The 26,237-nt window shown below is 36.5% G+C and overlaps 1 protein-coding gene across 2 annotated transcripts in view; it reads right to left on the bottom strand.

The window, feature by feature from the left end:
- The window catches only part of GRIA2 (glutamate ionotropic receptor AMPA type subunit 2), a 147,961-nt gene that overhangs the window by 50,082 nt on the left and 71,642 nt on the right, over positions 1 to 26,237 (bottom strand). For both annotated transcript variants that reach the window (XM_060093702.1, XM_060093693.1), the window contains exons 3-5: positions 20,851 to 21,090; positions 10,843 to 11,039; positions 126 to 179 (exon numbers count right to left, since the gene is read on the bottom strand). In XM_060093702.1, the coding sequence (XP_059949685.1) occupies positions 126 to 179; positions 10,843 to 11,039; positions 20,851 to 21,090 (491 nt within the window). The remainder of the gene's footprint in view (positions 1 to 125; positions 180 to 10,842; positions 11,040 to 20,850; positions 21,091 to 26,237) is intronic.

Here is a 26,237-nt window from a genome sequence, read left to right as displayed (position 1 = left end):
CACTTCTAATTGATCGATATAATCAAAATATGTTTTTATAAATACCACTGATAAAGGCTGGCCATAATTTTTTTTGAACTAACAGGCATCTCTATTAAAGTAATAAATATCATTAATTCACCTACCAGATTTGCAATGATGTAATGGTACCCTTTAACATGTTTTCCAATTGTAATAACCTAACAGAGATAAAGAAACAAATGTAAGTAATGTAAATGTAAAATTACTTATGTTATGACCTGATTCCGAAAATAAATTTTATCTACTGTGTTTCTTGATAGTCTACAATGAGTCATATTTGATAAAATATAATTATCAAATTCAGATAATATTTCTCTCAGAAAAAAGTAACCATACATTTTAGTGTTTTATAAATATTATCTTTCAAAAAGTCAATAACTAAACAAAAGTGATTACCTTGGTTTCATTAATAGTGAAAATAAGGTTTCAATATTTTAAGAAATGTGAAACCAAAAACGTGTTGAATCCATAATAAGTCATAATTTTATTCCTACGAAAGCTATTTTTTTCTTTTCAGTGAAACATAGACAGCTGAACCCAACATCTGAGATTTTAAATTCACAATCTACATTCAAAGATAAACACAGAGTTTATAGCAGTACATGGGTTTTAAAAGAATATTAATAAGCATATAACAGAATTGTTATATAGATCTATGAAATAAAATTCCAATCTTAAGAATCTTGAAATACTTATAGTCTAGTTCAAATGAACATTGTTATTTCTGGGTTAAGGCAGCAAAATATCAGAGAAGCTAATTCTTCTCCACAAATTTAAGTCAAAAATCATGGAACAAGTAGTCATTTGATAATGCTCACAACAGTTTTGGACATTCTTGCATCAACTGGACTCTACACTGATCTATATCACTTATAAAGAGAAGTAGGTAAAATGGCCACGCTGTAGTCCTGGTACTGAGATACTCAAATGTAATTTCTATTTTTAAGAAAATAGTCACACTAACGGAAAGCATTAAATGTTATTAAAAATTGAAAAGATTAGATCCCCTCCCTTACTGAACTGTTTTGGTGGCTTCCCATTGTTTTTATTAGCATAATGTACGAAATCCTTCACATATTGCAAAGTTCAGACCCACCTTCTCACTCTTTATACTAGAGCCACATGGCCCTCTTTTTGTTTCTTTGTGCAAAAAGAGCTTCTTTCCATCACCTTGGGGCTTTCATAGATCCTGTTTCCTCTGCTTGGAAAGTTCCCTCCACACCGTACCCTTTGTCTCTTAAGGCACAGTGAATCTCAGCCCAGTGTTACCTCCCAGAAGACTTCCCTCCTTCATCCCAGGCAAAGTCAGATGCTCCAAAGCAACACACTTAGTCAAAGAGCAAGGGGAGGGCCAGATCCCAGAAGGATTCCACCATATGTTACTTTGATAGTACATGGTCACAGATTTGGAAGGGAGTTAGGCTTATCTTATTTTTTAACTTATTTTTTGTAACACAACTAAATTGCCTTTTCCAAGAAAATGAATACTCTATGTTGAAGGGAGAATTTTGAAGAAAAGATGTCCTCCTGAATGAAAAATATATTAATTAGCATCAGCTGAACTGAGACAGTCATGCCCCTCATCTTTCCTACTGGCATCTGTTGATTGTGCTTATTGGTCATTCTACTTTCATAATCGTGCATGTTTTCCTTCTGGGAATTAAGAAAAAACATAGTATTAATGGTGCTACCAGAAGTAGAAGTAGTTGAGTTTAGTGTACATTGAGAAAAAGGAGAAATATGAAAAATGGTCTAGCCTTACTTCTCTCTAAGAATTAGTATCAGCCATACCATCATATCTTTGCTTTATGGAGCCATTAGTATTGCATTAACAGTAGTAAATTTATGTTAATTTCTAAGTGTTTTTGATGTCTGAGTCCTTTCCCCACCTAATCACAACTAGAAATAAGTGTCTCTAAAGTTTTATTGAATGATAAAATACTCATAGACTAACAGCATTTAATTATATTTCTAACTTTAAGCAATTATGAATATAAAGTTTCACCTCATCTCTGTTCTCTTGACAGAGTGAGTAAGTCAATAGTGTTTCCTTTTCTTGAAATGTACCTCAACCCCACTTTCTGCCTGGTAAACTCTATTCCTTGAAGGCCTCCCATGATCTTCCAATCGAAATTATATTTTTCTGCAATTTTTTTCTCATAACATCCTGTTCTGTTCATTCATAGTATGTACCATTACTATAATTGCATATTAATGTAACTATGAAACATCATGGCTATTCACCTTGATGGGCATGCCTGTTCTGTTTAACACTACGTATTGGATCTCCTGCAGTGCCTGTCTGGTAAATATTAGACACTCAGGGAAATTCACTGAACAAACAATTGGAGGAATCCAAGCCAGCCAGCCAAGTGGTACCCATGTGTGACCCATTCATACATCTTCCCACCCCTTTTAAGACAGGTACTTCCTCCTGCATGCTCTTAGACCACATTGCATTACAACTTGTAATACTGCAGTGTTTATTATGTGTGTACATTTTCCTTCCCCTTTAAACAATGAATTCAGAAGGTAAAGTCAAGACCCTTACCTTTCTTTGCATCCCTCATTCCAGACACATACAATGTCCTCAATAAATCCACACACTCACATAATACATTCAAATAAAATATATGTGCAAAATACTGTGTACATTTTGAATGGATGTCCATATGGACATTTATTTAATCACGATCATATATTTGCTATAAAAAATTTCATTCCATGAAATAATGCAAATAATAATTTGCAGCAATATGGATGGACTTAGAGATTATCACACAAAGTGAAGCAAGTCAGACAGAGAAAGACAAATATCGTATAATATCACTTATATGTGGAATCTAAAATATGACACAAATGAACGTATCTATGAAACAGAAACAGACTCATAGACATAGAGAACAGACTTGAGGTTACCAAGGGGGAGAAGGGGTTGGCGGGGGAAGGATTGGGAGTTTGGGATTAGCAGATGCAAACTATTATATAAAGAATGGATAAACAACAAGGTCCTACTGTATACCATAGGGAACTATATTCAATATCCTGTGACAAATCATAATGGAAAAGAATATGAATAAGAATGTATATATGTGTGTGTGTGTATATATATATATATATATATATATATATATATATATGTATCTGAGTCACTTTGCATTACAGTAGAAATTAACACAACATTGTAAATCAACTATACTTCAATAAAATAAATTTTTTAAAAATTCCATTCTACACATGCAGGTTAATATCATCAAAACAAACAACCCAATCAAAAAATGGGCACCTAAATAGACATTTCTTCAAAGAAGACATACAGATGGCCAACAGGCACATGAAAAGATGTTCACCATTGCTAATTATCAGAGAAATGCAAATCAAAACTACAATGAGATATCACCTCGCACCGATCAGAATAGCCATCATCAAAATATCCACACACAATAAATGCTAGAGAGGGTGTGGAGAAAAGGGAACCCTCCTACACTGTTGGTGGGAATATAAGTTGGTGCAGCCACTATGGAGAACAGTAGGGAGGTTCCTCAAAGAACTAAAAATAGAGCTACCATATGATCCTACAATCCCACTCCTGGTTATATATCAGGAGAAAATCATGGTCCAAAAGGATACATGCACCCAAGTGTTCAATGCAGCACTGTTTACAATAGCCAAGGCATGGAAACAACCTAAATGTCCACTGATTAGAGGAATGGGTAAAGAAGATGTGGCACATATATACAATGGAATATTACTCAGCCATTAAAAAAGAATGAAATAATGCCATTTGTAGCAACATGGACAGATCTAGAGATTGTCATACTGAGTGAAGTAAGTCAGATAGAGAAACAGAAATATGGTATTATATCCCTCATAAGTGGAATCTAAACAGAAATGATACAAATGAACTTCCAAAACAGAAACAGACTCACAGACTTAGAAAACGAATTTATGGTTACCACCGGGGAAGGGATAGTTAGGGAGATTGGGATTGACATGTACACATTATTATAAAACAAACAAACAGAGATGAAGAATGCAATAACTGAAGAATACATTAGAAGGAATCAATAACAGAATAACTGAGGCAGAAGAACGAATAAGTGAGCTGGAAGACAAAATGGTGGAAATAACTGACAAGAAGAATATAGAAAAAAGGGTGAAAAGAATTGAAGACAATCTCAAACACCTCTGGGACAACATTAAATGCACCATAATTCGAATTATAGGGGTCCCAGAAGAAGAGAAAAAGAAACGGTCTGAGAAAATATTTGAAGAGATTATACTTGAAAACTTCCCTAACATGGTTAAGGAAATAGTCACCCAAGTCCAGGAAGCACAGAGTCGCATACAGGATAAATCCTAGGAAAAACACACCAAGACACATTAATCAAACTATCAAAAATTAAATTCAAAGAAAAAATATTAAAAGCAGCAAGGGGAAAACAAAAATAACATACAAAGGAATCCCCATAAGGTTATCAGCTGATTTTTCAGTGGAAACTCTGCAGGCCAGAAGGGAGTGGCAGGATATAAAGTGACAAAAGAGAAAAATCTAAAACGAAGATTACTCTACCCATCAAGGATCTCATTCAGATTTGACAGAGAAATTAAAACCTTTTCAGACAAGCAAAAGCTAAGAGAATTCAGCACCACCAAAGCAGCTTTACAACAAATGCTAAAGAAACTTCTCTAAGTGGGAAACACAAGAGAAGAAAAAGACCCACAAAAACAAACCCAAAACAATTAAGAAAATGGTAATAGGAATATACATGCCGATAATAACTTTGAATGTAAATGGATTAAATGCTCCAACCAAAAGACACAAACTGGCTGAATGGATACAAAAACAAGACCCATATATGTGCTGTCTACAAGAGACCCACTTCAGACCTAAGGACACATACAGACTGAAAGTGAAGGGATGGAAAAAGAGATTTCATGCAAATCAAAATCAAAAGAAAGCTGGAGTAGCAATACTCCTATCAGATCAAATAGACTTTAAATAAAGACTGTTACAAGAGATAAGGAGGGACACTACATAATGATCAAAGGAACAACCCAAGAAGAAGATATAACAATTATAAATGTTTATGCACTCAACAGAGGAGCACCTCAATACATAAGGTAAATGCTAACAACCATGAAAGGAGAAATCGACAGTAACACAATAATAGTAGGGGACTTTAACACCCCACTTTCACCAATGGACAGACCATCCAAACAAAAAATAAGTAAGGAAACACAAGCGTTAAATGGCACAATAGACCAGATAGATCTAATTGATAATTATAGAACATTCCACTCAAAAGTGGCAGAATACACTTTTACCTCAAGTTCACATGGAACATTATCCAGGATAGATCACATCTTGGGTCACAAATCAAGCCTCAGAAAATTTAAGAAAACTGAAATCGTATCAAGCATCTTTTCTGACCAAAACGCTATGAGACTGGAAATCAATGACAGGAAAAAAACTGTATAACACACAAATACATGGAGGCTAAACAGTGTGCTACTAAATAACCAAGAGATCACTGAAGAAATTTAAAAATACATAGAAACAAATGACAATGAAAACACGATGACCCAAAACTTATGGGATGCAGCAAAAGCAGTTCTAATAGGGAAGATTACAGCAATACAATCTCATCTCAAGAAACAAGAAAAATCTCAAATAAACAATCTAAACCTACACTTAAAACAACTAGAGAGGGCTTCCCTGGTGGCCCAGTGTTTGAGAATCCGCCTGACAATGCAGGGGACACAGGTTCATGTCCTGGTCCAGGAGGCTCCCACATGCCATGGAGCGGCTGGGCCCGTGAGCCATGGCTGCTGAGCCTGCGCATCCAGAGTCTGTGCTCCACAGTGGGAGAGGCCACAGCAGTGAGAGGCCCGTGTACTGCAAAAAACAAACAAACAAACAAACAACAACAAAAAAAAACTAGAGAAAGAAGAACAAAGAAAACCCAAAGTCAGCAGAAGGAAAGAAATAATAAAGATAAAAGCTGGTTCTTTGAGAAGATAAAAAAAATTGACAAACCCTTAGCCAGACTCATCAAGAAAAAAGGGGAGAAGACTCAAATCAACAGAATTAGAAATGAAAAAGGAGAAATCACAACTGACCCTGCAGAAATACAAAGGATTACAAGAGACTACTACAAACAACCATATGCCAATAAAATAGACAACCACAAAGAAATGGACAAATTCTTCAAAAGGTACAATTTTCCAAGACTGAACCAGGAAGAATTAGAAAATATAAACAGACCTGTCACAAGTAATATAATTGAAATCATAATTAAAAATCTTCCAACAAACAAAAGTCCAGGACCAGATGGCTTCACAGGCGAATTCTATCGAACATTTACAGAAGAGTTAACACTGATCCTTCTCAAACTCTAACAAAAAATTGCAGAGGGAGAAACAATCTTAAATTCGTTCAACGAAGCCACCATTACCCTGATATCAAAACCAGAAAAAGATATCACAAAAAATGAAAATTATAAACCAATATCATTGATGAACATAGATGCAAAAATCCTGAACAAAATAGTAGCAACCAGAATCCAACAGCACATTAAAAGGATCATACACCATGATCAAGTGGGATTTATCCCAGGGATGCAAGGATTCTTCAATATACACAAATCAAACAATGTGATACACCATATTAACAAATTGAAGGATAAAAAGCATATGATCACCTCAATAGATGCAGAGAAAGCTTTTCACAAAATTCAACACCCATTTATGATAAAAACTCTTCAGAAAGTGGGCATAGAGGGAAACTACCTCAACATAATAAAGGCCGTATATGACAAACCCACAGCAAGCATCATACTCAATGGTGAAAAACTGAAAGCATTTCCACTTAGATTAGGAACAAGACAAGGATATCCATTCTCACCACTCTTATTCAACATAGTTGTGGAAGTCCTAGCCACAGCAATCAGAGAAGAAAAAGAAATAAAATAATACAAATTGGAAAAGAAGAAGTATAACTGTCACTGTTTGCAGATGACAAGATACTATACATAGAAAATCCTAAAGACGCCACCAGAAAACTACTAGAACTAATCAATGAATTTGGTAAGGTTGCAGGATACAAACTTAATGCACAGAAATCTCTGGCATTCCTATACATCAATGATGAAAAATCAAAAAGAGAAATTAAGCAAACACTCCCATTTACCATTGCAACAGAAATAATAAAATACCTAGGAATAAACCTGCTGAAGGAGGCAAAAAGACTTGTACTCAGAAAACTATAAGACACTGTTGAAAGAAATCAAAGATGACATAAACAGATGGAGAGATATACCATGTTCTTGGATTGGAAGAATTAATATTGTGAAAATGACTATACTACCCAAAGCAGTCTACAGATTCAATGCCATCCCTATCAAACTACCAATGGCATTCTCACAGAATTAGAACAAAAAATTTTGCAATTCTTATGGAAACACAAAAGACCCCGAATAGCCAAACCAATCTTGAGAAAGAAAAACAGAGCTGGAGGAATCAGGCTCCCTGACTTCAGACTATACTACAAAGCTACAGTAATGAAGACAGTATGGTAGTGGCAAAAAAAAAAAACCCAGAAATATAGATCAATGGAACAGGATAGAAAGCCCAGAGATAAACCCACACACATATGGTCACCTAATTTATGACAAAGGAGACAAGAACATACAATGGAGAAAAGACAGCCTCTTCAATAAGTGGTGCTGGAACAACTGGACAGTTACATGTAAAAGAATGAAATTAGAAGACTCTTTAACACCATACACAAAAATAAACTCCAAGTGGATTAAAGAATTAAATATAAGACCAGACACTATAAAACTCTTAGAGGAAAACATAGGAAGAACACTCTTTGACATAAACCACAGCAAGATCTTTTTTGACCCACCTCCTAGAGTAATGGAAATAAAATCAAAAATAAACAAATGGGACTTAATTAAACTTAAAAGCTTTTGCAGCGCAAAGGAAACCATAAACAAGACAAAAAGACAACCCTCATAATGGGACAAAATATTTGTAAATGAAACAACAGACAAAGGGTTATTCTCCAAAATATTCAAACAGCTCATGGAGCTCAATATCAAAAAAACAAATAATCCAGTTAAAAAATGGGTGGAAGACCTAAATAGACATTTCACTAAGGAAGACATACAGATGGCCAAGAGGCACATGAAAAGATGCTCAACATCACTAATTATTAGAGAACTGCAAATCAAAACTACAATGAGGTATCACCTCACGCCAGTGAGAATGGCCATTATCAAAAAAATTTACAAATAATAAATGCTGGAGAGGGTGTGGAGAAAAGGGAACCTTCCTGCACTGTTAGTGGGAATGTAAATTGATACAGCCACTATGGAGAACAGTATGGAAATTCCTTAAAAAACTAAAAACAGAACTACTATATGACCCAGCAATTCCACTACTGAGCATATATGCTGAGAAAACCATAATTCAAAAAGAGTCATGTAGCACAATGTTCATTGCAGCACTGTTTACAATTGCCAGGACATGGAAGCAGCCTAAGTGTCCATCGACAGATGAATGGATAAAGATGTGGCACATATATACAATGCAATATTACTCAGCCATGAAAAGAAAAGAAACTGAATTATTTGTATTGAGGTGGATGGACCTAGAGTCTGTCATACAGAGTGAAGTAAGTCAGAAAGAGAAAAACAAATACCATATGCTAACACATATATATGGAATCTAAAAAAAAAATGGTACTGATGAACCTAGTTGCAGGGCAGAAATAAAGACGTTGACATAGAGAATGGACTTGATGACGTGGGGTGGGAGGGCAACGCTGGGGCGAAATGAGAGTAGCATTGACATATATACGACCGAATGTAAAATATTTAGCTAGTGGGAAGCAGCCGCATAGCACAAGGAGATCAGCTCAGTGCTTTGTGACCACCTAGAGGGGTGGGATATGGAGGGTGGGAGGGAGATGCAAGAGGGAGGGGATATGGGTACATGTTTATGCATATGGCTGATTCGCTTTGTTGTGCAACAGAAACTGACACAGTATTGTGAAGCAATTATACTCCATTAAAGATCTATTAAAAAAATAAAATGGATAACCAACAAAGACCTACTGTATAGTACAGGGACCTCTGCTCAGTGTTATGTAACAACCTAAATGGGAAAATTATTTGAAAAAGAATAGATACATGTATATGTATAACTGAATCACTTTGCTGTACACCTGAAACTATCACAACATTTTTAATCAACTATACTCCAATATAAAATAAAATGTTTTTAAAAAAAGGTTTAAAAAATCCATTCCATATATTCCCAGTTTCTTTTGTAGTTTCTCTCTTCTAGTTTTGGAAATAATTATTTTCATATAGGCTTTCAGCAACTTGTATTATGATGAGTCATGAATACCTAAATTTTTAAAACAAAGACCAAAAACTATTATCAATATTCAGTTTTAATGAGAATCTCCTCTGAAATTCAAATGAGTTGTTAGGTTCACATTTGAACAACAGGCCTTCGGGTTAAAAACAATCCCAGCTTCCTCTCCGCAGACAAGAATCAAGACTGTGCTACTGAAATGTTGACCTCTCTGACATAAAACATTTAGTTTGTTGTCATAACAAGCTAGTTTTATTCAGTTATTCAATATTTCATGAGAGATTCATTTTGTATATCTTAGGCCCTGTATTATTCTATAACAATTAAGGGTTCATCAAGGTTTATGTTTGCAAAATGCTTTGTTTTACAGATTAGTGAATCTAATTTTCTCCTCAAAGCCTAAGAAGGGCCAAAATATGCATACTTAATTGTGTATTTTACCTCCAATCCTATATTATTCCAAGGAATAATTTTATATACATACATTTATGTATGTAAGTGACATACATAAATGTATAACATATATATATATAATTATTCCAAGGAAAATATTATAAACATACATTTTCAGCTGGAAAAGAAGCAGAAACCAGTGGAGGAGACCTTAGGCAGTAAACCCTGATGCTTTTTACCACCAGCTCTGGTCATCTACCCTAACTGCATAACATAGTGGATTTTATTTCTATCATGTGGAAATCACTGCATGGCCATCCCATCCTGAAAGATCTTAAAAGGAAGCAAGGTGATGCGGTGAGCACAGATATCTCTGGTATCATATTATTCTTTAAAATAATGCAAATTAATACATCTAGTTTACTTTTCAAGCAGCAAGGACTGCATATATCACTCCTACATATTTTATTTTCATAGATTAATAATTTCACAGTGACACAAAACCTACCTACTTAGGAGAAAAAAAAATATTTCTTGAAAAAATAAATACATGCTTTTTCTGAAGACTGAAATCCACTCAGACAACAATCCAGGTTTAGCACACCACACTATATCCTAATGTTTGAAGTACTCCACGTGTTGCCAAAGAAACCATGAATTACTCACTTTTCCCTTAGGACCCAGACTTATTTTCACGTAATGTCTGCCTATTTCTTTCTCTCTTAACAGCTCAAAAGAACTGAATTTTAAATTTCCACTTCAAAATATCAAAATTTAGGACAACACGATAGACCACACGATCAGGACCTCTATATTGCATACAGATAATGGTTCGTGTGACGTGCCAGCACTACTGGGGACGCCCTGCTCTTGCTAAGTGAAGCCAGGGAGAAGGTCACCACTGATCCTTGCCGGGTCCTCCACAGGCCCTGGGGAAACAACCTGCTGCTCAAGCACTGCCCCGAAACGCTCCCTGCAAACGCCAAGGCTTCACACATGTGCTCAATTGGGCACCCTAGGAAACAGGCAGGAGCCCACCTGGTCCACGATGTCGTTGACTTTGTCCCGTTCACAGTCCAGGATGACACGCCGCTCCTTCTTTAGCTCCAGATCCTGGAAGAGTGAGCGGTAGGTCTCATCTTTCTTTTCATTGTTGATGTTCCCCACGTTGATAGCAGTCACTTGCCACTTCTTTTCGGCAGCGGAATCCAGCACTGCCTGCAGGGTGGACAAGCCTAGGAAAGCAGAGAGACATGGGGCCTGACGGCAAGGCTCGACTAACGGAGAAGCGCGCTGTGAAACTGACAATGCATCTGGAAAGGTGCTACTTTTCTGCAACGAAGGGATGCTGATGCCTCTAAAAAGCTACAGGTATGATCCTTAGCAACAACCACTCGTTGCCACTTCGCATCAAGAACTCTTTCCTCTACCTGGGAAAACTGTACCCCCTTCATTCAGGCTTCTCAGCTGTTTTCTTTTGGACATTACCAAAGTGTGATGTTTTAATACCTCTGGGGTTTGGGGGGTTTTGTTTGTTTGGCCACACCGTGCAGCTTGAGGAATGTTAATTCCCCAACCAGGAATTGACCCCATGCCTTCGCAGTGAAAACGCCCAGTCCTAACCACTGGACCACCAGGAAATTCCCTACCTCTGGTTTTAATGAAATCAAAGGATATCCATTCTTTCTTGTATAGAATAGAAAAAAATATGTCTTTATATATGACACGTTATCATTTCACATTATTATCCTGAAGACATTGAGTCTATTTTCAGTGAGATTAATCTATGTGGGTCTATGTGAGTCTAAAAACCAGTCATCTCTGAAGCTGCTCGATTTCCTCCTATTGTTTTCTGGTCAGCAGTTGTTGTTATTATTTTTTTTTTCCTCAGCCTCTGTTATATCATTTTTGTTACTGGGACTAATCCTGTAGAAATTAAATGTTCACCTATTAACCACATGGTAGCAGTTAGTTTTCTAGCACAGATTGGTTACACTTACTTAACTTCCCAAATGTGAGACCACTTTACTCGTCATTAGTAACTTTGTTTATAGCATCATATGACTTAGGTCATATCGAAAATTGTATTTTTATTTTTAATTGGTCACACATTGCCTCATATGTAGGATTGGGAGGGAAAACAACTTGGGAACATCTTTCCTAAAGTTAATGCTGCAGTTTAGCACTTGGAAAACTAGTATATAGACTTGTCTTCCATGTCACTTCAACTCTTCACAGCCAACCCAAATTCATCATTTCTATGAATAGCTTAATGAACAACAAAAATCAAGGCTCCAAAAAGAATTCAGGACTCATCACATCATCTTCTTTATTCCAGAAAGACAAGAATATTGGACCCTTTTTACCCATAAAATCTTGGGTTTCCCTAATGTGAACACATGACTCTAGAAGCTTTATTCATGTACTAAACTTTATTGAAATCTATTTATCAACAGCAAAAAATATGCGTATTCTAGATGTTGTTGAAAATTACCTGAACCTGGAAAATATCATTAAAATTCTTATTGATTCCATATTACCAAGGGTATATAAGATGAGTCTAGAACACCTTGTGACACCCCGAAGCAAGAAGCTCTCCAAAACTATCAGCCTCATGTCAAAAGACCCAGGAGAAAATTTGATGAGAATCACTTTAAACAGAGATGATGCAGTTGGAATAGCAATAAAAATAATAACTGCAAAAGACTTAAATACATACATTTTCTAATCCATAGATTAGTAATGACATTTAAGAAAAATATTTGATTGCCTTTGATGGATGCTAAGGAGCCAAGTTATTATTTTGAAAACTGGTAAATAAAGGTAAAGAAACAAGCATTTTCCCGCCTTTCCTATATGAACTCTACTCAGGGTAATAGTTAATTAAGGGACATTTTTTGTGTTTTCGTTTTTTTTGGAAAAACTCCAGCTAATAAGTAATGAACGAATATAGATTCAGAATTACAACCAATCTTGTAACACCTTGTGAATTAATGAATCAAGGCAAGAATCGTTAACTGCTGCTAACAAAACAAAAAGTGAGATGCGTAGAAATTATGTGCCTTCAAATGGGGATACTCAACAACACCTATGAAATATTCATGCCAAGAAGTGAACATGAATCTCAGCAAGCATCTAAACCTAATTATCTTTTTATAACGAATATATGGCACAGAGTAATATGCTAATCAAAGTCCAGACTGTGGGAAACTCTACATTACCTTATAAAAGCCTAAAGAGATATGTTAACCAACTGGATATATGAACCTCACTTTTATCCTAATTCAAATAAACTGTGAAAAAAAAGTAGATGATGCTAGTAATGAATTACTGTTAACTTGTCTATATATGATAATATTGTAGTTATATTTAAACCAAGAGAATTGTCCTTTCAAAATATAAACTGAAATATTTCCAGCTGAAATAACAGGATGTCAGGTATTTGCTTCAAAATAATTGTCAGGGGCTTCCCTGGTGGTGCAGTGGTTGAGAGTCCGCCTGCTGATGCAGGGGACACGGGTTCATGCCCTAGTCCGGGAAGATCCCACATGCCGTGGAGCGGCTGGGCCCGTGAGCCATGGCCGCTGAGCCTGCGCGTCCGGAGCCTGTGCTCCGCAACGGAAGAGGCCACAATAGTGAGAGACCCGCGTACCACAAAAAAATAACAAAAAACAAAAAAAAACCAAAAACAAAATAATTGTCAGGAGCAGAAGGATAGATATAAAGCAAGATTCCTCTTACCCATCACTAATAAAGCTGGCTTAAGTGTCCTTTCAGGTCTTCACATTATTCTGTCCATGTTGTTATTTAAAATATTTCATAATGAAAATTGAAAATAATTTACTTTTATTTCAAATTAAAAAGTCGAATGATAAATTAAACTTGAAATGAATTTTGTGGGGTTTTTTTGGGGGGCAAAACAACAAAATTAGTTTCCTCCATCCAGTCTTGTAAGAAAAAATATGGGGTACTCAAGAATTACTCAAGGGATAACTTAAACAGAGACCACATACCATTGTAAAAAATCTAATTAATGATAAAACTTCTTTTAAAAACTTCAGGGCCTCCCTGGTGGCGCAGTGGTTAAGAGTCCGCCTGCCGATGTAGGGGATACGGGTTCGTGCCCCGGTCTGGGAGGATCCCATATGCCGCGGAGCGGCTGGGCCCGTGAGCCATGGCCGCTGGGCCTGCGCATCCGGAGCCTGTGCTCCGCAATGGGAGAGGCCACAACAGTGAGAGGCCCACATACCGCAAAAAGAAAAAAAAAAAAAATAAATAAAATAAAATAAAATAAAAACTTCACAGATCACCTATGATTTCCGTTCACTGTAAGTAAATTAAATCCTTCCAGGATGCATTTCAAATCCTTTTCCTGTTTTTCATCATCAGTGAAGATAGAACCAAAGTTGATCATCATGATCAACTCAACAGCTATCAATGTGCTTGAAAACGCTTATTAAGTTTATTCAGTTTTTTTTCCAAGTAGGAAAAAAGCTAATTTTCTAAACCTTTTCCACTGTCAAGGTCCTACTTTTCCACATTCCAGTCATGATGTGACTCTTCCTTGTCACCTCTTTAAAAAAACACATCCATGGGTGGTGTTCTACATACTACATATTACCATACAGCACTTATACGTGAGCTTCCTTTCTTCTAGTCAATAAATTATTTCATGTTGCATTCATTTAATTATGAACTTTACCACATACTAAGTTAAAGTTTCAAGTGGTGATGTTCTTGATATTCTGCCCTATCCTTTAACATATATAACAAGAAATTTTAAATATAAATGCCAATGTGTAAATGAATCTCAAGTGATATTTCTAAACTTAACATTTATTGGCAGTTCACCTTGTCCAAAATATGGAGAGGATGTATGAATAAAATCAATAAAAATGCATTTAAAGAAATAGCTGATTCAAACTCATCCATTTTATGTATCAAAAAATAACTCACAGTTTGTGTGGATTCTGTTATTAAAACTCTTAGAATTAATATTTTGTAACCTATGAAACCTAAAAAAAATACATCCATTTATTAAGATGCTAAACTGCCCAAGTGGTACGTAATCAGGCGATGAATTTAGTTTCATCAGAAGACACTGAATATTATTCAGTTTTCTCCTAAGGACAGCCAGAAATAATTCACAAACCATGGCATGATCTGTCTCACATTTTGAAGAGACTGCTGTCCCACGCTTATTAATCAATATTCTCAGATTTGTTTTTTTTTTTAGTATTAGCAACTGACTCTCTCAAATACTTTCTCAACTTGATCTGCCCTTTTCCTACAACTAAGAGTTTTGTATTATGTCTGGTTAGTTTAAAATTAATAGATCATTTTAAAATTAAAAAAATCACTGAAAATGTACATCACAAATATTAGGGTGAAATTAAATTACTCATACACAACACAAATTGATGCTCTTAGTCTCTTGGTAACATATTCCAATTAGGAGAGAAAGTATTATCTCTTTCCCTTCCACACAAACTAGCCTAGAAGTATCTTTATAAATACACTCATCCCTTAATTAAGAATATAAACTTGTATGGACACTGGGAATTCTATGTAAGTATCGGTTTGTTTAAACACATTAGTAGCTGGTTTTTCAACTCTAATATCTGTACCACTAAATCAGGACATTTAAATCCTGGTTTAATTTCTTATTATTTTATTGCTTATGACAAAGAGAACTTGAGATATACTGTTGTTCATCTACAAATAGAAAAAAATTTGGAAAATTAACTGCTCTTCCTAAGAAATATATTTAAAATATGTTCTGAAAAACCTCAAGAAGGGCTTCCCTGGAGAGTCCACCTGCCGATGCAGGGGACACGGGTTCGTGCCCCGGTCTGGGAAGATCCCACATGCCGTGGAGCAGCTGGGCCCGTGAGCCATGGCCGCTGAGCCTGCGCATCCGGAGCCTGTGCTCCGCAACGGGAGAGGCCACAACAGTAAGAGGCCCGTGTACCGCAAAAAAAAAAAAAAAAAAAGAATATGACAGGAGTATAAAATTAAGTTCTACACTCTACTAAATGCTCAGACTTCTGGATAAAATAAAGAATAGCTAAAGTACTGCTACTTACTACTGTATTATATTACTTTTTCATGTGCCAAATTGTTGCTGGACTAGTTACAGCTGTACACCCTATTGATAAGCTGACTCTCTCCCTAAAACTCTCTCTAAGAACTATCAGTAGTTCACAGTCGTATCTTAAGCTAGTGCTCCTAAGCCTGTGACAAAATTACAGAAAAACCTTCAGCACTGAAACAGGTGAAGTCTAAATGCCTTAGTTTGCACATTAATAGGTGGAATTAAAATTGACTACTGCATATAGGTATATTTCATTCAGACCATGTCTTTCTTCTTGAAAATATTTTTTGTTCCATTTAAAATTCACAGCCCTTATTCATCTTTCAGGCACAGAAATTAATATTTTATGATCACTAAATCACAGCAGCATGCCTAGGCCAGATTAGATTAACATATATTTCCCTCATTGACTTTCTCAGGAACATCATGAAAGCAACTTATAATCTGGAAGCATTTTTATTCTAGGCATGATGCCTTTTTTGGAACTGGAATCAATGTGCCTTTCCTTCAGGGGACAAATAGGGTGGTTCAAAATTAAAACCAAGTTATAAAAGCATTAGTTCTGGTTTTACCAACTGTCTACAGAAATGTATGACATTACCTTATTAACATTGACCCAATAAATAAAAACCACATTTTGATTAAGTCCTGGTTCAAATGTAGTACATGTGTATCCAAAGACAAGCCTATATTGAATGCATTAACATAGGCAACCCCGTGACTCTATATCTCAAATGTGTTGAAGATCCATCTACCTACTCTCCCTGCCATCTGCCTCCTCTCTCTGGAACTTTTAGGAAGGGTGTTGGGTTATCCATTGAGGAGTGACAGGCTGCTGCCACATGACTTGGATAAAGAGAAGACACCAGCATTCCTAAAGGGTCACATGGCACCAAGTGAACAGTTTCAGCAATCCTCTCACTGGTAAACTTGAAATAGTCAAAAACCTATACAAAGATCAGGATGCATCCATGTCTTCCTTTGTCTACAATTGGGATGTAGTCTCCTGGACTTGTTGCTCAGCCTTTGGATGGACAGTTGGAATCAGGAAAGGTTTCATTGGCAGTCCTAGTTAAAAGCAGTGCAAAGAAGAAGCATAGAAAAACTGTGTCTTTTTCATCTAGCTTGTATTCAGTGCAGAATGTTGGACAGCCATTCTCATGCTTGGGCTATTCAAAAGAACATCAATTCATATATTTAGAAATTAAAATTTAACAGTATGTTTACCTGATCTAGACTCTCAGAAAATTAAAGATTATTAAAAACAAATCCTTACGGTCAAGGACCTGGAAAGAGTGCCATATCAAAAACAGACAAAACTCTTTGAAATTGAGGCATATGGAGACATAACTTAAAAGATCAAATCATGGAACCTATTTTTAAAAGCACTCATAATATAGTAAGGGCACACAGATTCATTCTCAAGTCGTGTAACACAAAAACAACGAGGTACTTCCTTAAAGTGTAAGAGAAATGGGTTAAGGACCATAGGGGGAGAAAAAACAGTTCATGTGATAAATGTATGAATAAACGTTTTAAAATGTGGTATGACAGCAAAGCTATAACAATTGTAATTAATAAGAAAAAAATCAGAGACCAAACATCCCATTTCCACGAGTCAAGTAAAACATTACATAAAGGTCTTTTGTCAGTATTTTGAGTCTTAAACATTTATCTCTGAAAATAGATTCAGATGAAAACCAGTGTAATACTCTTCATATTAAAACATGGGTATCCATTTGAAAATATCTTGAAAATGTATCCATAATGTCAGTTTTGGCTTTAATATATAATTACTTAATATTATCACTGTAATGTTGACCTCTCCACAGATGCACTTGAACTCAAATCAATTTGTATAATTTAATGATTGGAGATTATGGCATCATTTCAATTTCATTTAATATTCATAAAGTGTTAATAAAATCATTAAAGATGTCTCACATTCTTTTCACAAGTACATAAGTCCATCCATCATCATGTGATCCATAGTGACGCTGAAGTGTGCCCCTAAAGTGAAAACACAACCTTGCACCTAGTCAAAGAGTAGAGAGAATTCATCCCCGATCCTTCATTTTAGCAAGCAAGATTCAGGTTCTAATATCATCTCAAACTTAAAATACACAGATGCTCTACTCATTCATTTATTAATGCTATTTATTGACATCAACTCTGTGCTAGCATTATCTTAAGCGCTGTATGTACAGGTAGGTGTAGTGGGTACTGCCAGGGCATTGCCTTCCTGGGCTTAGAGCCAGATCTTAAATTAAAAAAATAAAGCTTCATCTGTGTGGTTAAAACAGTCCCTAGAATATACTGGGAGCTCACTTCTTGGGTGAAAGAATGAACATCAATATTAATTATAAATTGTGATAAGTACTATGTAGGAAAAGAAAGATTGCTTTGAGAGAAGATAATAATATGAAATGCATCTCTGTGGGAATGTTATATAAACTAAGACCTGAAGGAGAAAAATTTAGAAGTCTGTGCAGAGATTCAAGGTGAAAGAATTTGGTGCATCTGAGAAAGTAAAATAATATTAGTGAGATGGGTTTAGCCTAGTGAGTGAGCAAGGCAGTAGTATAAGTGGGCAGGAACCAGATACTATAACAACTTACAGTCATGTTAAGAAATTTCAGTTTTATCCTCATTATAACGAGGAGCCACTGGAGTATTTTAAGTAAAGGAGCAATGTGGTCAGTAAAGCATCTAAAAGCATTCAAAAAATGGAGCTACCATCTGATCCTTCAATCCCACTCCTGGGCATATACCCAGAGGAAACTATAATTTGGAAAGATACACACACCTCAATATCCATTGCAGCACTGTTTACAATATCCAGGACATGGAAGCAACCTAAATGTCCACCAACAGAAAAATGGATAAAGAAGTTGTGGTACATATACACAATGGAATATTACTCAGACATAAAAAAAGAATGAAATAATGCCATTTGCAGCAACATGGATGGACCTAGATATTATCATATTCAGCAAAGTAAGTCAGACAAAGAAAGACAAATATTATATGATATCACTTATATGTGGAATCTGAAAAGATGATACAAATGTACTTATTTACAAAACAGAAACAGACTCACAGACATAGAAAACAAACTTATGGTCACCAAAGGGGAAAGGTGGAGGGGAGGGATAAATTAGGAGTTCGGGATTAACATGTACACACTACTATATATAAGATAGATAAACAACAAGGACCTACTATATAGCACAGGGAACTCTACTCAATATCTTGTAATAACCTATAATGGAAAAGAATCTGAAAAAGAATGGATATATGTATATTATAACTGAATCACTTCACTGTACACCTGAAACTAACACAACATTGTAAGTCAACTATACCCCAATATAAAACAAAATTAAATTAAAAAATAAATAAAAGCATTCAAAACTTCTGGCTCCTTTACGGAAAATGGATTGAAGAGAAACAAGTACAGAAATGGAAAGATGAAGGATGAACACATGGGGCTGTCCTGGCCTGGAGTCATGACAATGACACAGAAGAGTGGCTAGAAGTAAAAACATTTAGATGGTAGAAATCCTATGAAGAGGAGACAAGAGTTAAAGAGGACATAGCAGAGGACAAGAGATAGATGATGATAAGCCCTGTACCACATTGATCAGAAGAATGGGCAGAGAGCCATCCAGCACACTGGAATCCGTATTTACTCTCAACTGTTCTGTGTTTGAGTTTTTCACTCCCCATGTGTGTAGCAAGGCTCTCCCTTGTCAGAGTCTTTCTTCTCAGTGTGTATAGTGCTGACTGGCTTTTCTACGGAGCCTTCTCATTCTCAGGACTGGAGGCCGGGACAGGGAATTAGACACCAGGCTGGAGCATGCTAGGCTGTGATTGCTGCAGCCAGTCTCCAGACTGATCAGGCAGAAGGGTTGGCAGCTGGCTCCCCGCTTGGCCGCCCTTGCAGGTAAGCAAGGTGCCCTCTCCTGGTAGAAACAGGCTTCTGGTTTTCACTTGAACATTTAAAGCAAGTTGCTTCGTGGACAGGCCGGTATCTATTAGGTACTCTGGCAATGGTGGTTGTCAATACTTCTCAGTCTGTTGGTGGATACTCTCTCAAGAAAAATCATCTATGTTCATGTCCACAAAATGTTCATTCGATGTTACCAAGTACACAGACCCACTGAAGCTGAGTCACAGACCCAGGAATGGTTAGAAATATCTGAAATTCTATGACACATAAGTCAATCAGGTCCGCTAATACCAAACTTCACAACAAATGATGCAGGAAACACAAAGGGAGTACCCTTACCCCTGAAATAACAACTAGCAAAAAGAGCCAAGACTCCATCTAATTGGCATTCTAATCCAAAACTTCCCCTCGTAAATAGCTGTAGAGGAGCTGTGACAAAGCACAGGTCTGCTTTCAAAAGACCTGAGTTCAGCTGAACCACACGTGGGTGGCTCAGGAAAAAAATCAACTTCTCTGAGATTCAGGGATCTCATTCTAAAGCAGGGTTAATAACAATTGTCCCTGCCTGATAAAACCTTTGCATGTGGAAATATTTAATGTCTATACATTTCTGTAGATGTTCTTATTTATATATTTATTCAAATCTTACTTAAACCAATTTTCAAGGCTGTCACTTCACTGACCCTGGACTAGGAATATAGTCATCCTAGGGTCTTAGCTGCTGGTACCAGAAAGTGCTTTGCGCATTACAACTGAACATTCAGGCGTTGTGTGAACACAATCTATCTCTGTAAATGGTACATCCACAATGTTTTTGTTTGTTTGTTTTACTCTAAGTATGTTACCCAGGTTTTGAATTGCATTACTCATTTACACAGCATAATTAAGCCAAGTTACCCTTGGACTTCAAGACACTTACATAGCCCTATAAAGTCACATGGAAGTATCAAGTGTGGGCACTGAATTTGACCCATTACAAAGGAAGGATATTGTCACTTACCTCTGTCACTGTCATAGAGGTATGCAAACTTATCCCATTGGTAGTACTCAATCAAGCTGAGAAGAGCTCCTTTGAGGTCCGGTCGCATCTGAATGACAAATGGATGGGTGCCATCTGTCGGGAAGCTGGGAGTGATGAAGGACACATGGAGCGTTCCACAAAATGATGTGATGGTGTTTACAGACTTCTTGTCATAAAATCCAAAAATAGCATATACTCCTCTTGAAAACTGGGAGCAGACTAGAAGAACAGGGGAAATAGAAAGGATAAATCATTGAAATTGGCATACATTCACATGCATTTGTTTGAAAGTAAATGCCCTTTTACATAAAATACAAAAGAATCAACATATTGAAAAATACAGAGTTGATATCAATAATTCATCAAATTTTTGAGCACTTATTTACTTAACACCCTACTTGAGGAATTCAAAGAATTATAAATCATTAAAAAATAATTCTGGCTATGAGACTATATGGAACTTAAAAGCTTTTCCACAGTGACAGAAATCGTCAACAAGTTTGAAAAGGCAGCCTACTGAATGGGGGAGGAGATTTTCAAATCCTACATCTGATATGGGGTTAATATATCCAATATCCAATATGTACCATTAACTGATACAACTCAACATCAAAAACAAAAACAACCCAATTAAAAAATGGGCAGAGGACCTGAATAGACATTTTTCCCAAGAAGACATACAGATGGCCAACAGATACATGAAAAGATGCTCAACATCACTAATCATCAGGGAAATGCAAATCAAAACCAAAACGAACTATCACCTCACACCCATTAGAATGGCTGTCATCCAAAAGACAACAAATAACAAATGTTGGCAAGATATGGAGAATGGGGAACCCTCGTGTACTGTTGGTGGAAATGTAATTTGGTGCAGCCACTATGGAAAACATTATAGAGGTTCCTCAAAAAATTAAAAATAGAACTACCATACAATCCAGCAATTCCACTTCTGCATATTTTTCTGAAGAAAAAAAAACACTAATAACGTATCCCAATGTTCATACCAGCATTACTCACAATAGCCAAGACATGGAAGCAACCTAAGTGCCCATCAATAGATGACTGGGTAAAGAAGACACAGTGTATGTACACAAGGGAATATTACTCAGGTATAAAAAGTAAAAAAGAATAAACTCTTGGATAGACCTAAAGGATATTGTGCTAAGTGAAATAAGTCAGAGAGAGAAGGCAAATTGTGTATGCTTTTATTTCTATGTGGATTCTAAAAAACAGACAAACAAAAAAGAATAAACATAACAAAATAGAAACAGAGTCATAAATACAGAGGACGAACAGATGGTCAGCAGAGGGGAAGTGAGGGGGTGAAACAGGTTAGGGAGCTGGAGAGGGACAAACGTCCAGTTTCAGGATAACTCAGTCACAGGAATGAAACATACATTGTAGGGAATATAGTCAATAATACTGTGTATGGTGACAAACAGTAATTAGACCTATCTTGGTAATCATTTTGTAATATACAGAAATAACGAACCATTATGTTGTGCATCAGGAACTAACAGAGTGCTGTTGGTCACTTACACTTCAAAAACAACACTGGGGCTTCCCTGGTGGCGCAGTGGTTGAGAGTCTGCCTGCCGATGCAGGGGACATGGGTTCGGGCCCCGGTCCGGGAAGATCCCACATGCTGCTCAGCGGCTGGGCCTGTGAGCCATGTCCGCTGAGCCTGCGTGTCCGGAGCCTGTGCTCCGCAATGGGAGAGGCCACAACAGTGAGAGGCCTGGGTACTGCCAAAAAAAACCCCCAAAAACAAAAAAAACAATACTGATATGTATAAAATGGATGACTAATAAGAACCTGCTGTATAAAAAAATAAATAACATAAAATTTAAAAATTAAAAAAAAAACACAACAAGCAAACTCATAGAAAAAGAGATCAGATTTGTAGTTATCAGAGGTGAAGGCTGGGGGAGAAGAGATTGGATGAAGGTAGCCAAAAGGTATGAAATTCCAGTTCTACATGATAGATAAGTACTAGGGATGTAATGTACTGCATGATAAATATAATTAACACTGCTGAATGTCATATATGAGAGTAGTTAAGAAAGTAAATCCTAAGAGTTCTCATCACAAAGAAATTTTTTTTAATTTTTCATTTATTTTGTATCTATATGAGATGAATGTTCACTAAACTTATTGTGATAATCATTTCATGATGTATGTAAGTCAAATCATTATGCTTCATGCCTTAAACTTATACAGTGCTGTATGTCAGTTATAACTCAATAAAACTGGAAGAAAAAAAAGAATATATACACATTCTTATTTAACAAGCCATGTAAATATAAACATATTTTAGGACAGCTCCATAAAAAAAGAATACAAGTAAAAATCATTAGCTATAAAGAACAAACTGCAATTACCTGGGATTTATACATATTCATAATAACTCATTCCTTGTATTATCTGATTTTTTTAAAGGCTTTATCGTGCTAATAATGCTTTTATACTACAAGATCGGCGCACTTATGAAAAGTTCTAATGCTGACCAAAACCTCTTTAAGAGAAGATGGATGCAGGGCTGGCACCACACACAGAAACATGTCACCCAAAAGGGACACCTCTCACCTTGAGAAACGCAGTCAAGGAGTAATTGTGTGAAGCTCAGAACTCCTAATTTTTTTAATCTCTCCCACGGACTTAACTCATCCCATGTGTTCTAGTCCATGCAACACAAAGAATATTATCAAAATACTTTGGCATAGAATCATCATTCTTAAAAAAAAAACAAACAATATTTTATTCAGAAGTCCCCATCACTCCCACAATCCCTTGTTCTCTACCAGTACTTGTATTTCAGTGAAGGATCTTCTCCCAATCCCTCTCCCACAGTCAGACCATCACTAAGTCATGATCATTCTAATACCTAAATATACTCAAAGGTGGTCCCCTTATTTCTCTCTCCATTCCGACCATCCTAGTTCACTGATAGCATATACCATGTATCTTGGGCTTGCCTTGTGGCCTGGCATGGTACATGAACTCATTTATTTCTTATGCTAACCCTCGAGGTAGGAAAGATTATTATTCCCAAATTACTGATAGGAAAATTGAAACATAGGGAGATTAAGTGACTTACCCAAAGTCAGACAGCTACTAAGAGATGCTCTATTCAAACCCAGACAGGCAGATTCAGAGTCCACACACTTAACTAATGGATAATATTGTGTCCCTAACTCGGATTATTGGAATACCTACCCAACTTTCCTCCTTCATCCAATTATGCCCCTTCCATTCACTTCTCCACAATCTAACCAGAATAATTTTTTGAGCACAAATTTGATCCTCTCTCTCTGAGAAGTAAGGGTTACTTTGTCCAAGAATAATCTCTGCAATGCACAATACAAACCACACATGCCACAGTGCTTAAGACAACCAATTCATGTCAACCACATGCTTTGAGTGAATGAATAGCTGGTATTTTTTAATCTTAAAGTTAATTTCGATCCAAAATATGAAATTCAGCTCTCCAGTAACATAATCGAACAACCCAAAACATAATACCAGGCATCCTTGTAAATTAATTAAACCTCATTTAAAGGATAAGGCCAATGCTATCATATTTCATTTTATTTTACTCACAAAAATAAATGGTCTATAGAAAAAGTAGATTTGTTTCATGAATAAGAGCATTGCTAAAATATACAGATTTGAATAGCCAATTGCAGACAATCAATAAATGATGGGCAATAATTTTTAATGACTATCGTGTGATATGAAATGAAAGGAAAGCCAGATTGGCCAGTTCTCTGAGTGGCCCTTAATCATCGGATGTTTCAGTTTTCCTCTAAATATGTATTAATCTTCAACTCACTTCTGCCTTTCTAACATAAGACGTTTCCTGGGATTTCTAGGTTATGTCTGTGTAATCGTCGACTGACATCTTTTCTAACAATCTTCTGCAGAACAGACTAATATGTCTCAGAAAACAGCTGTATGTATTTCTTTACATTTACTCTAATACTTTAACATAAAGCAAAGATGATATTCCCAACTTTTATTCACATTTATGTTTTTGTCCTTGTCTGAGAACAGATGTTGAAAACCACCTTTAATGTGTTTGACTGTGCTCATTCCTGACTTACATGAAAAATCCCTTTCATTGTTTAAACCCTTCTGGGCAAACTCCTCCATGATTTCTTATTTTATGCACAGATATATTCATCCTGACGTGCATATCTTAAATCTTAAGCTTGTTCAGAAATTGTTGACTCCATAGGACGTATAAAAATGAGAAGTTGCTCTAAAATTCTCTCTGGGTCTATTTTATTTCATTTCCTGCAAAGTGTTGGCATGTCATCTAAAAACTATAGGAATATCAGGCAATATAATTTATTAATGAGACCTCCTCATCCATTCTCAGTGAAATCGCCTGGTAACGGAAGCCACTGTTTGAATACACAGTCTGAATAAGAAGCCATATCTTTCATTTCCCATTTGTTTTAGACTCTGGAGTGAGTTGTCAAGGGGCCTCCTGCCTGTCGTGACCATCTGGAAACACCTGGCATTGGCCCAAGCATGGGCACAAGCTGCACAAGACTTCATCAGAAATGACAATTCACCTAATTCAGAAGGTACTTTTTTTCATGCAGTTCAGCTAATTCTCCAATGACCATAATTGTGCAACCATGGCCGTTCCCTCCTGACTATCCCAGCCACCTCTCAGCCTTTTCCCCTTGCATTTTATCTCATCAGGGCACATATTCAATTGTCCACTTGCCTGCAGCTTCTATTTTCCTAGATCTCTCTCTGTGTGTCCCTTTACCACACACACAATGAACATCCATTTGGTCGACATTGCTCATCTCCCCTGACCTTATGTCTGTCATTGTCCCTGTCCCCCAAAATGATAAGGGTATCATTGCATTTACACCCAGGACTCAGTCAGAATGCTGACCTGAGCTAAGGTATTTTGCTTACCCAGTTTGCAGTGACCATCTCAAGATGAAAATCTGAGCGCTGTATTCCTAACACTCCATCCCCCAAATATCAGTGTGTTCGCGTGCTAATACTGATCTTCTCCCCAATACAGCACAGATACAAGACCCTACTGACCTAAGACACAAGAACATTGGTTCTCTACTTTGACAGGACTCCTCCTTTGATTAGAAACGAAATTTCTCTTTTTCATCTCTACCTTATTCTCCAGCAATACTCCAAAATTCAAAGTCATTTCCCTAACTTATATCCGTCCTCAAAGAAGGAAGATCTACTATCACTCTCAATATTCAAATGATGTGTTATAGCTCTGGAAACAGTTTCAAAAGACAACTTTCTAAAATGAGTTAGATAACATCACACCCCATATATCGTCACCTTGTTCTGTCTCACCTCTGGAGGCAGAG

Source organism: Mesoplodon densirostris, chromosome 1 (genome assembly GCF_025265405.1).
Source record: "Mesoplodon densirostris isolate mMesDen1 chromosome 1, mMesDen1 primary haplotype, whole genome shotgun sequence".
NCBI classification, from domain to species: domain Eukaryota; kingdom Metazoa; phylum Chordata; class Mammalia; order Artiodactyla; family Ziphiidae; genus Mesoplodon; species Mesoplodon densirostris.
This window is presented reverse-complemented; position numbering and strand designations above follow the sequence as displayed.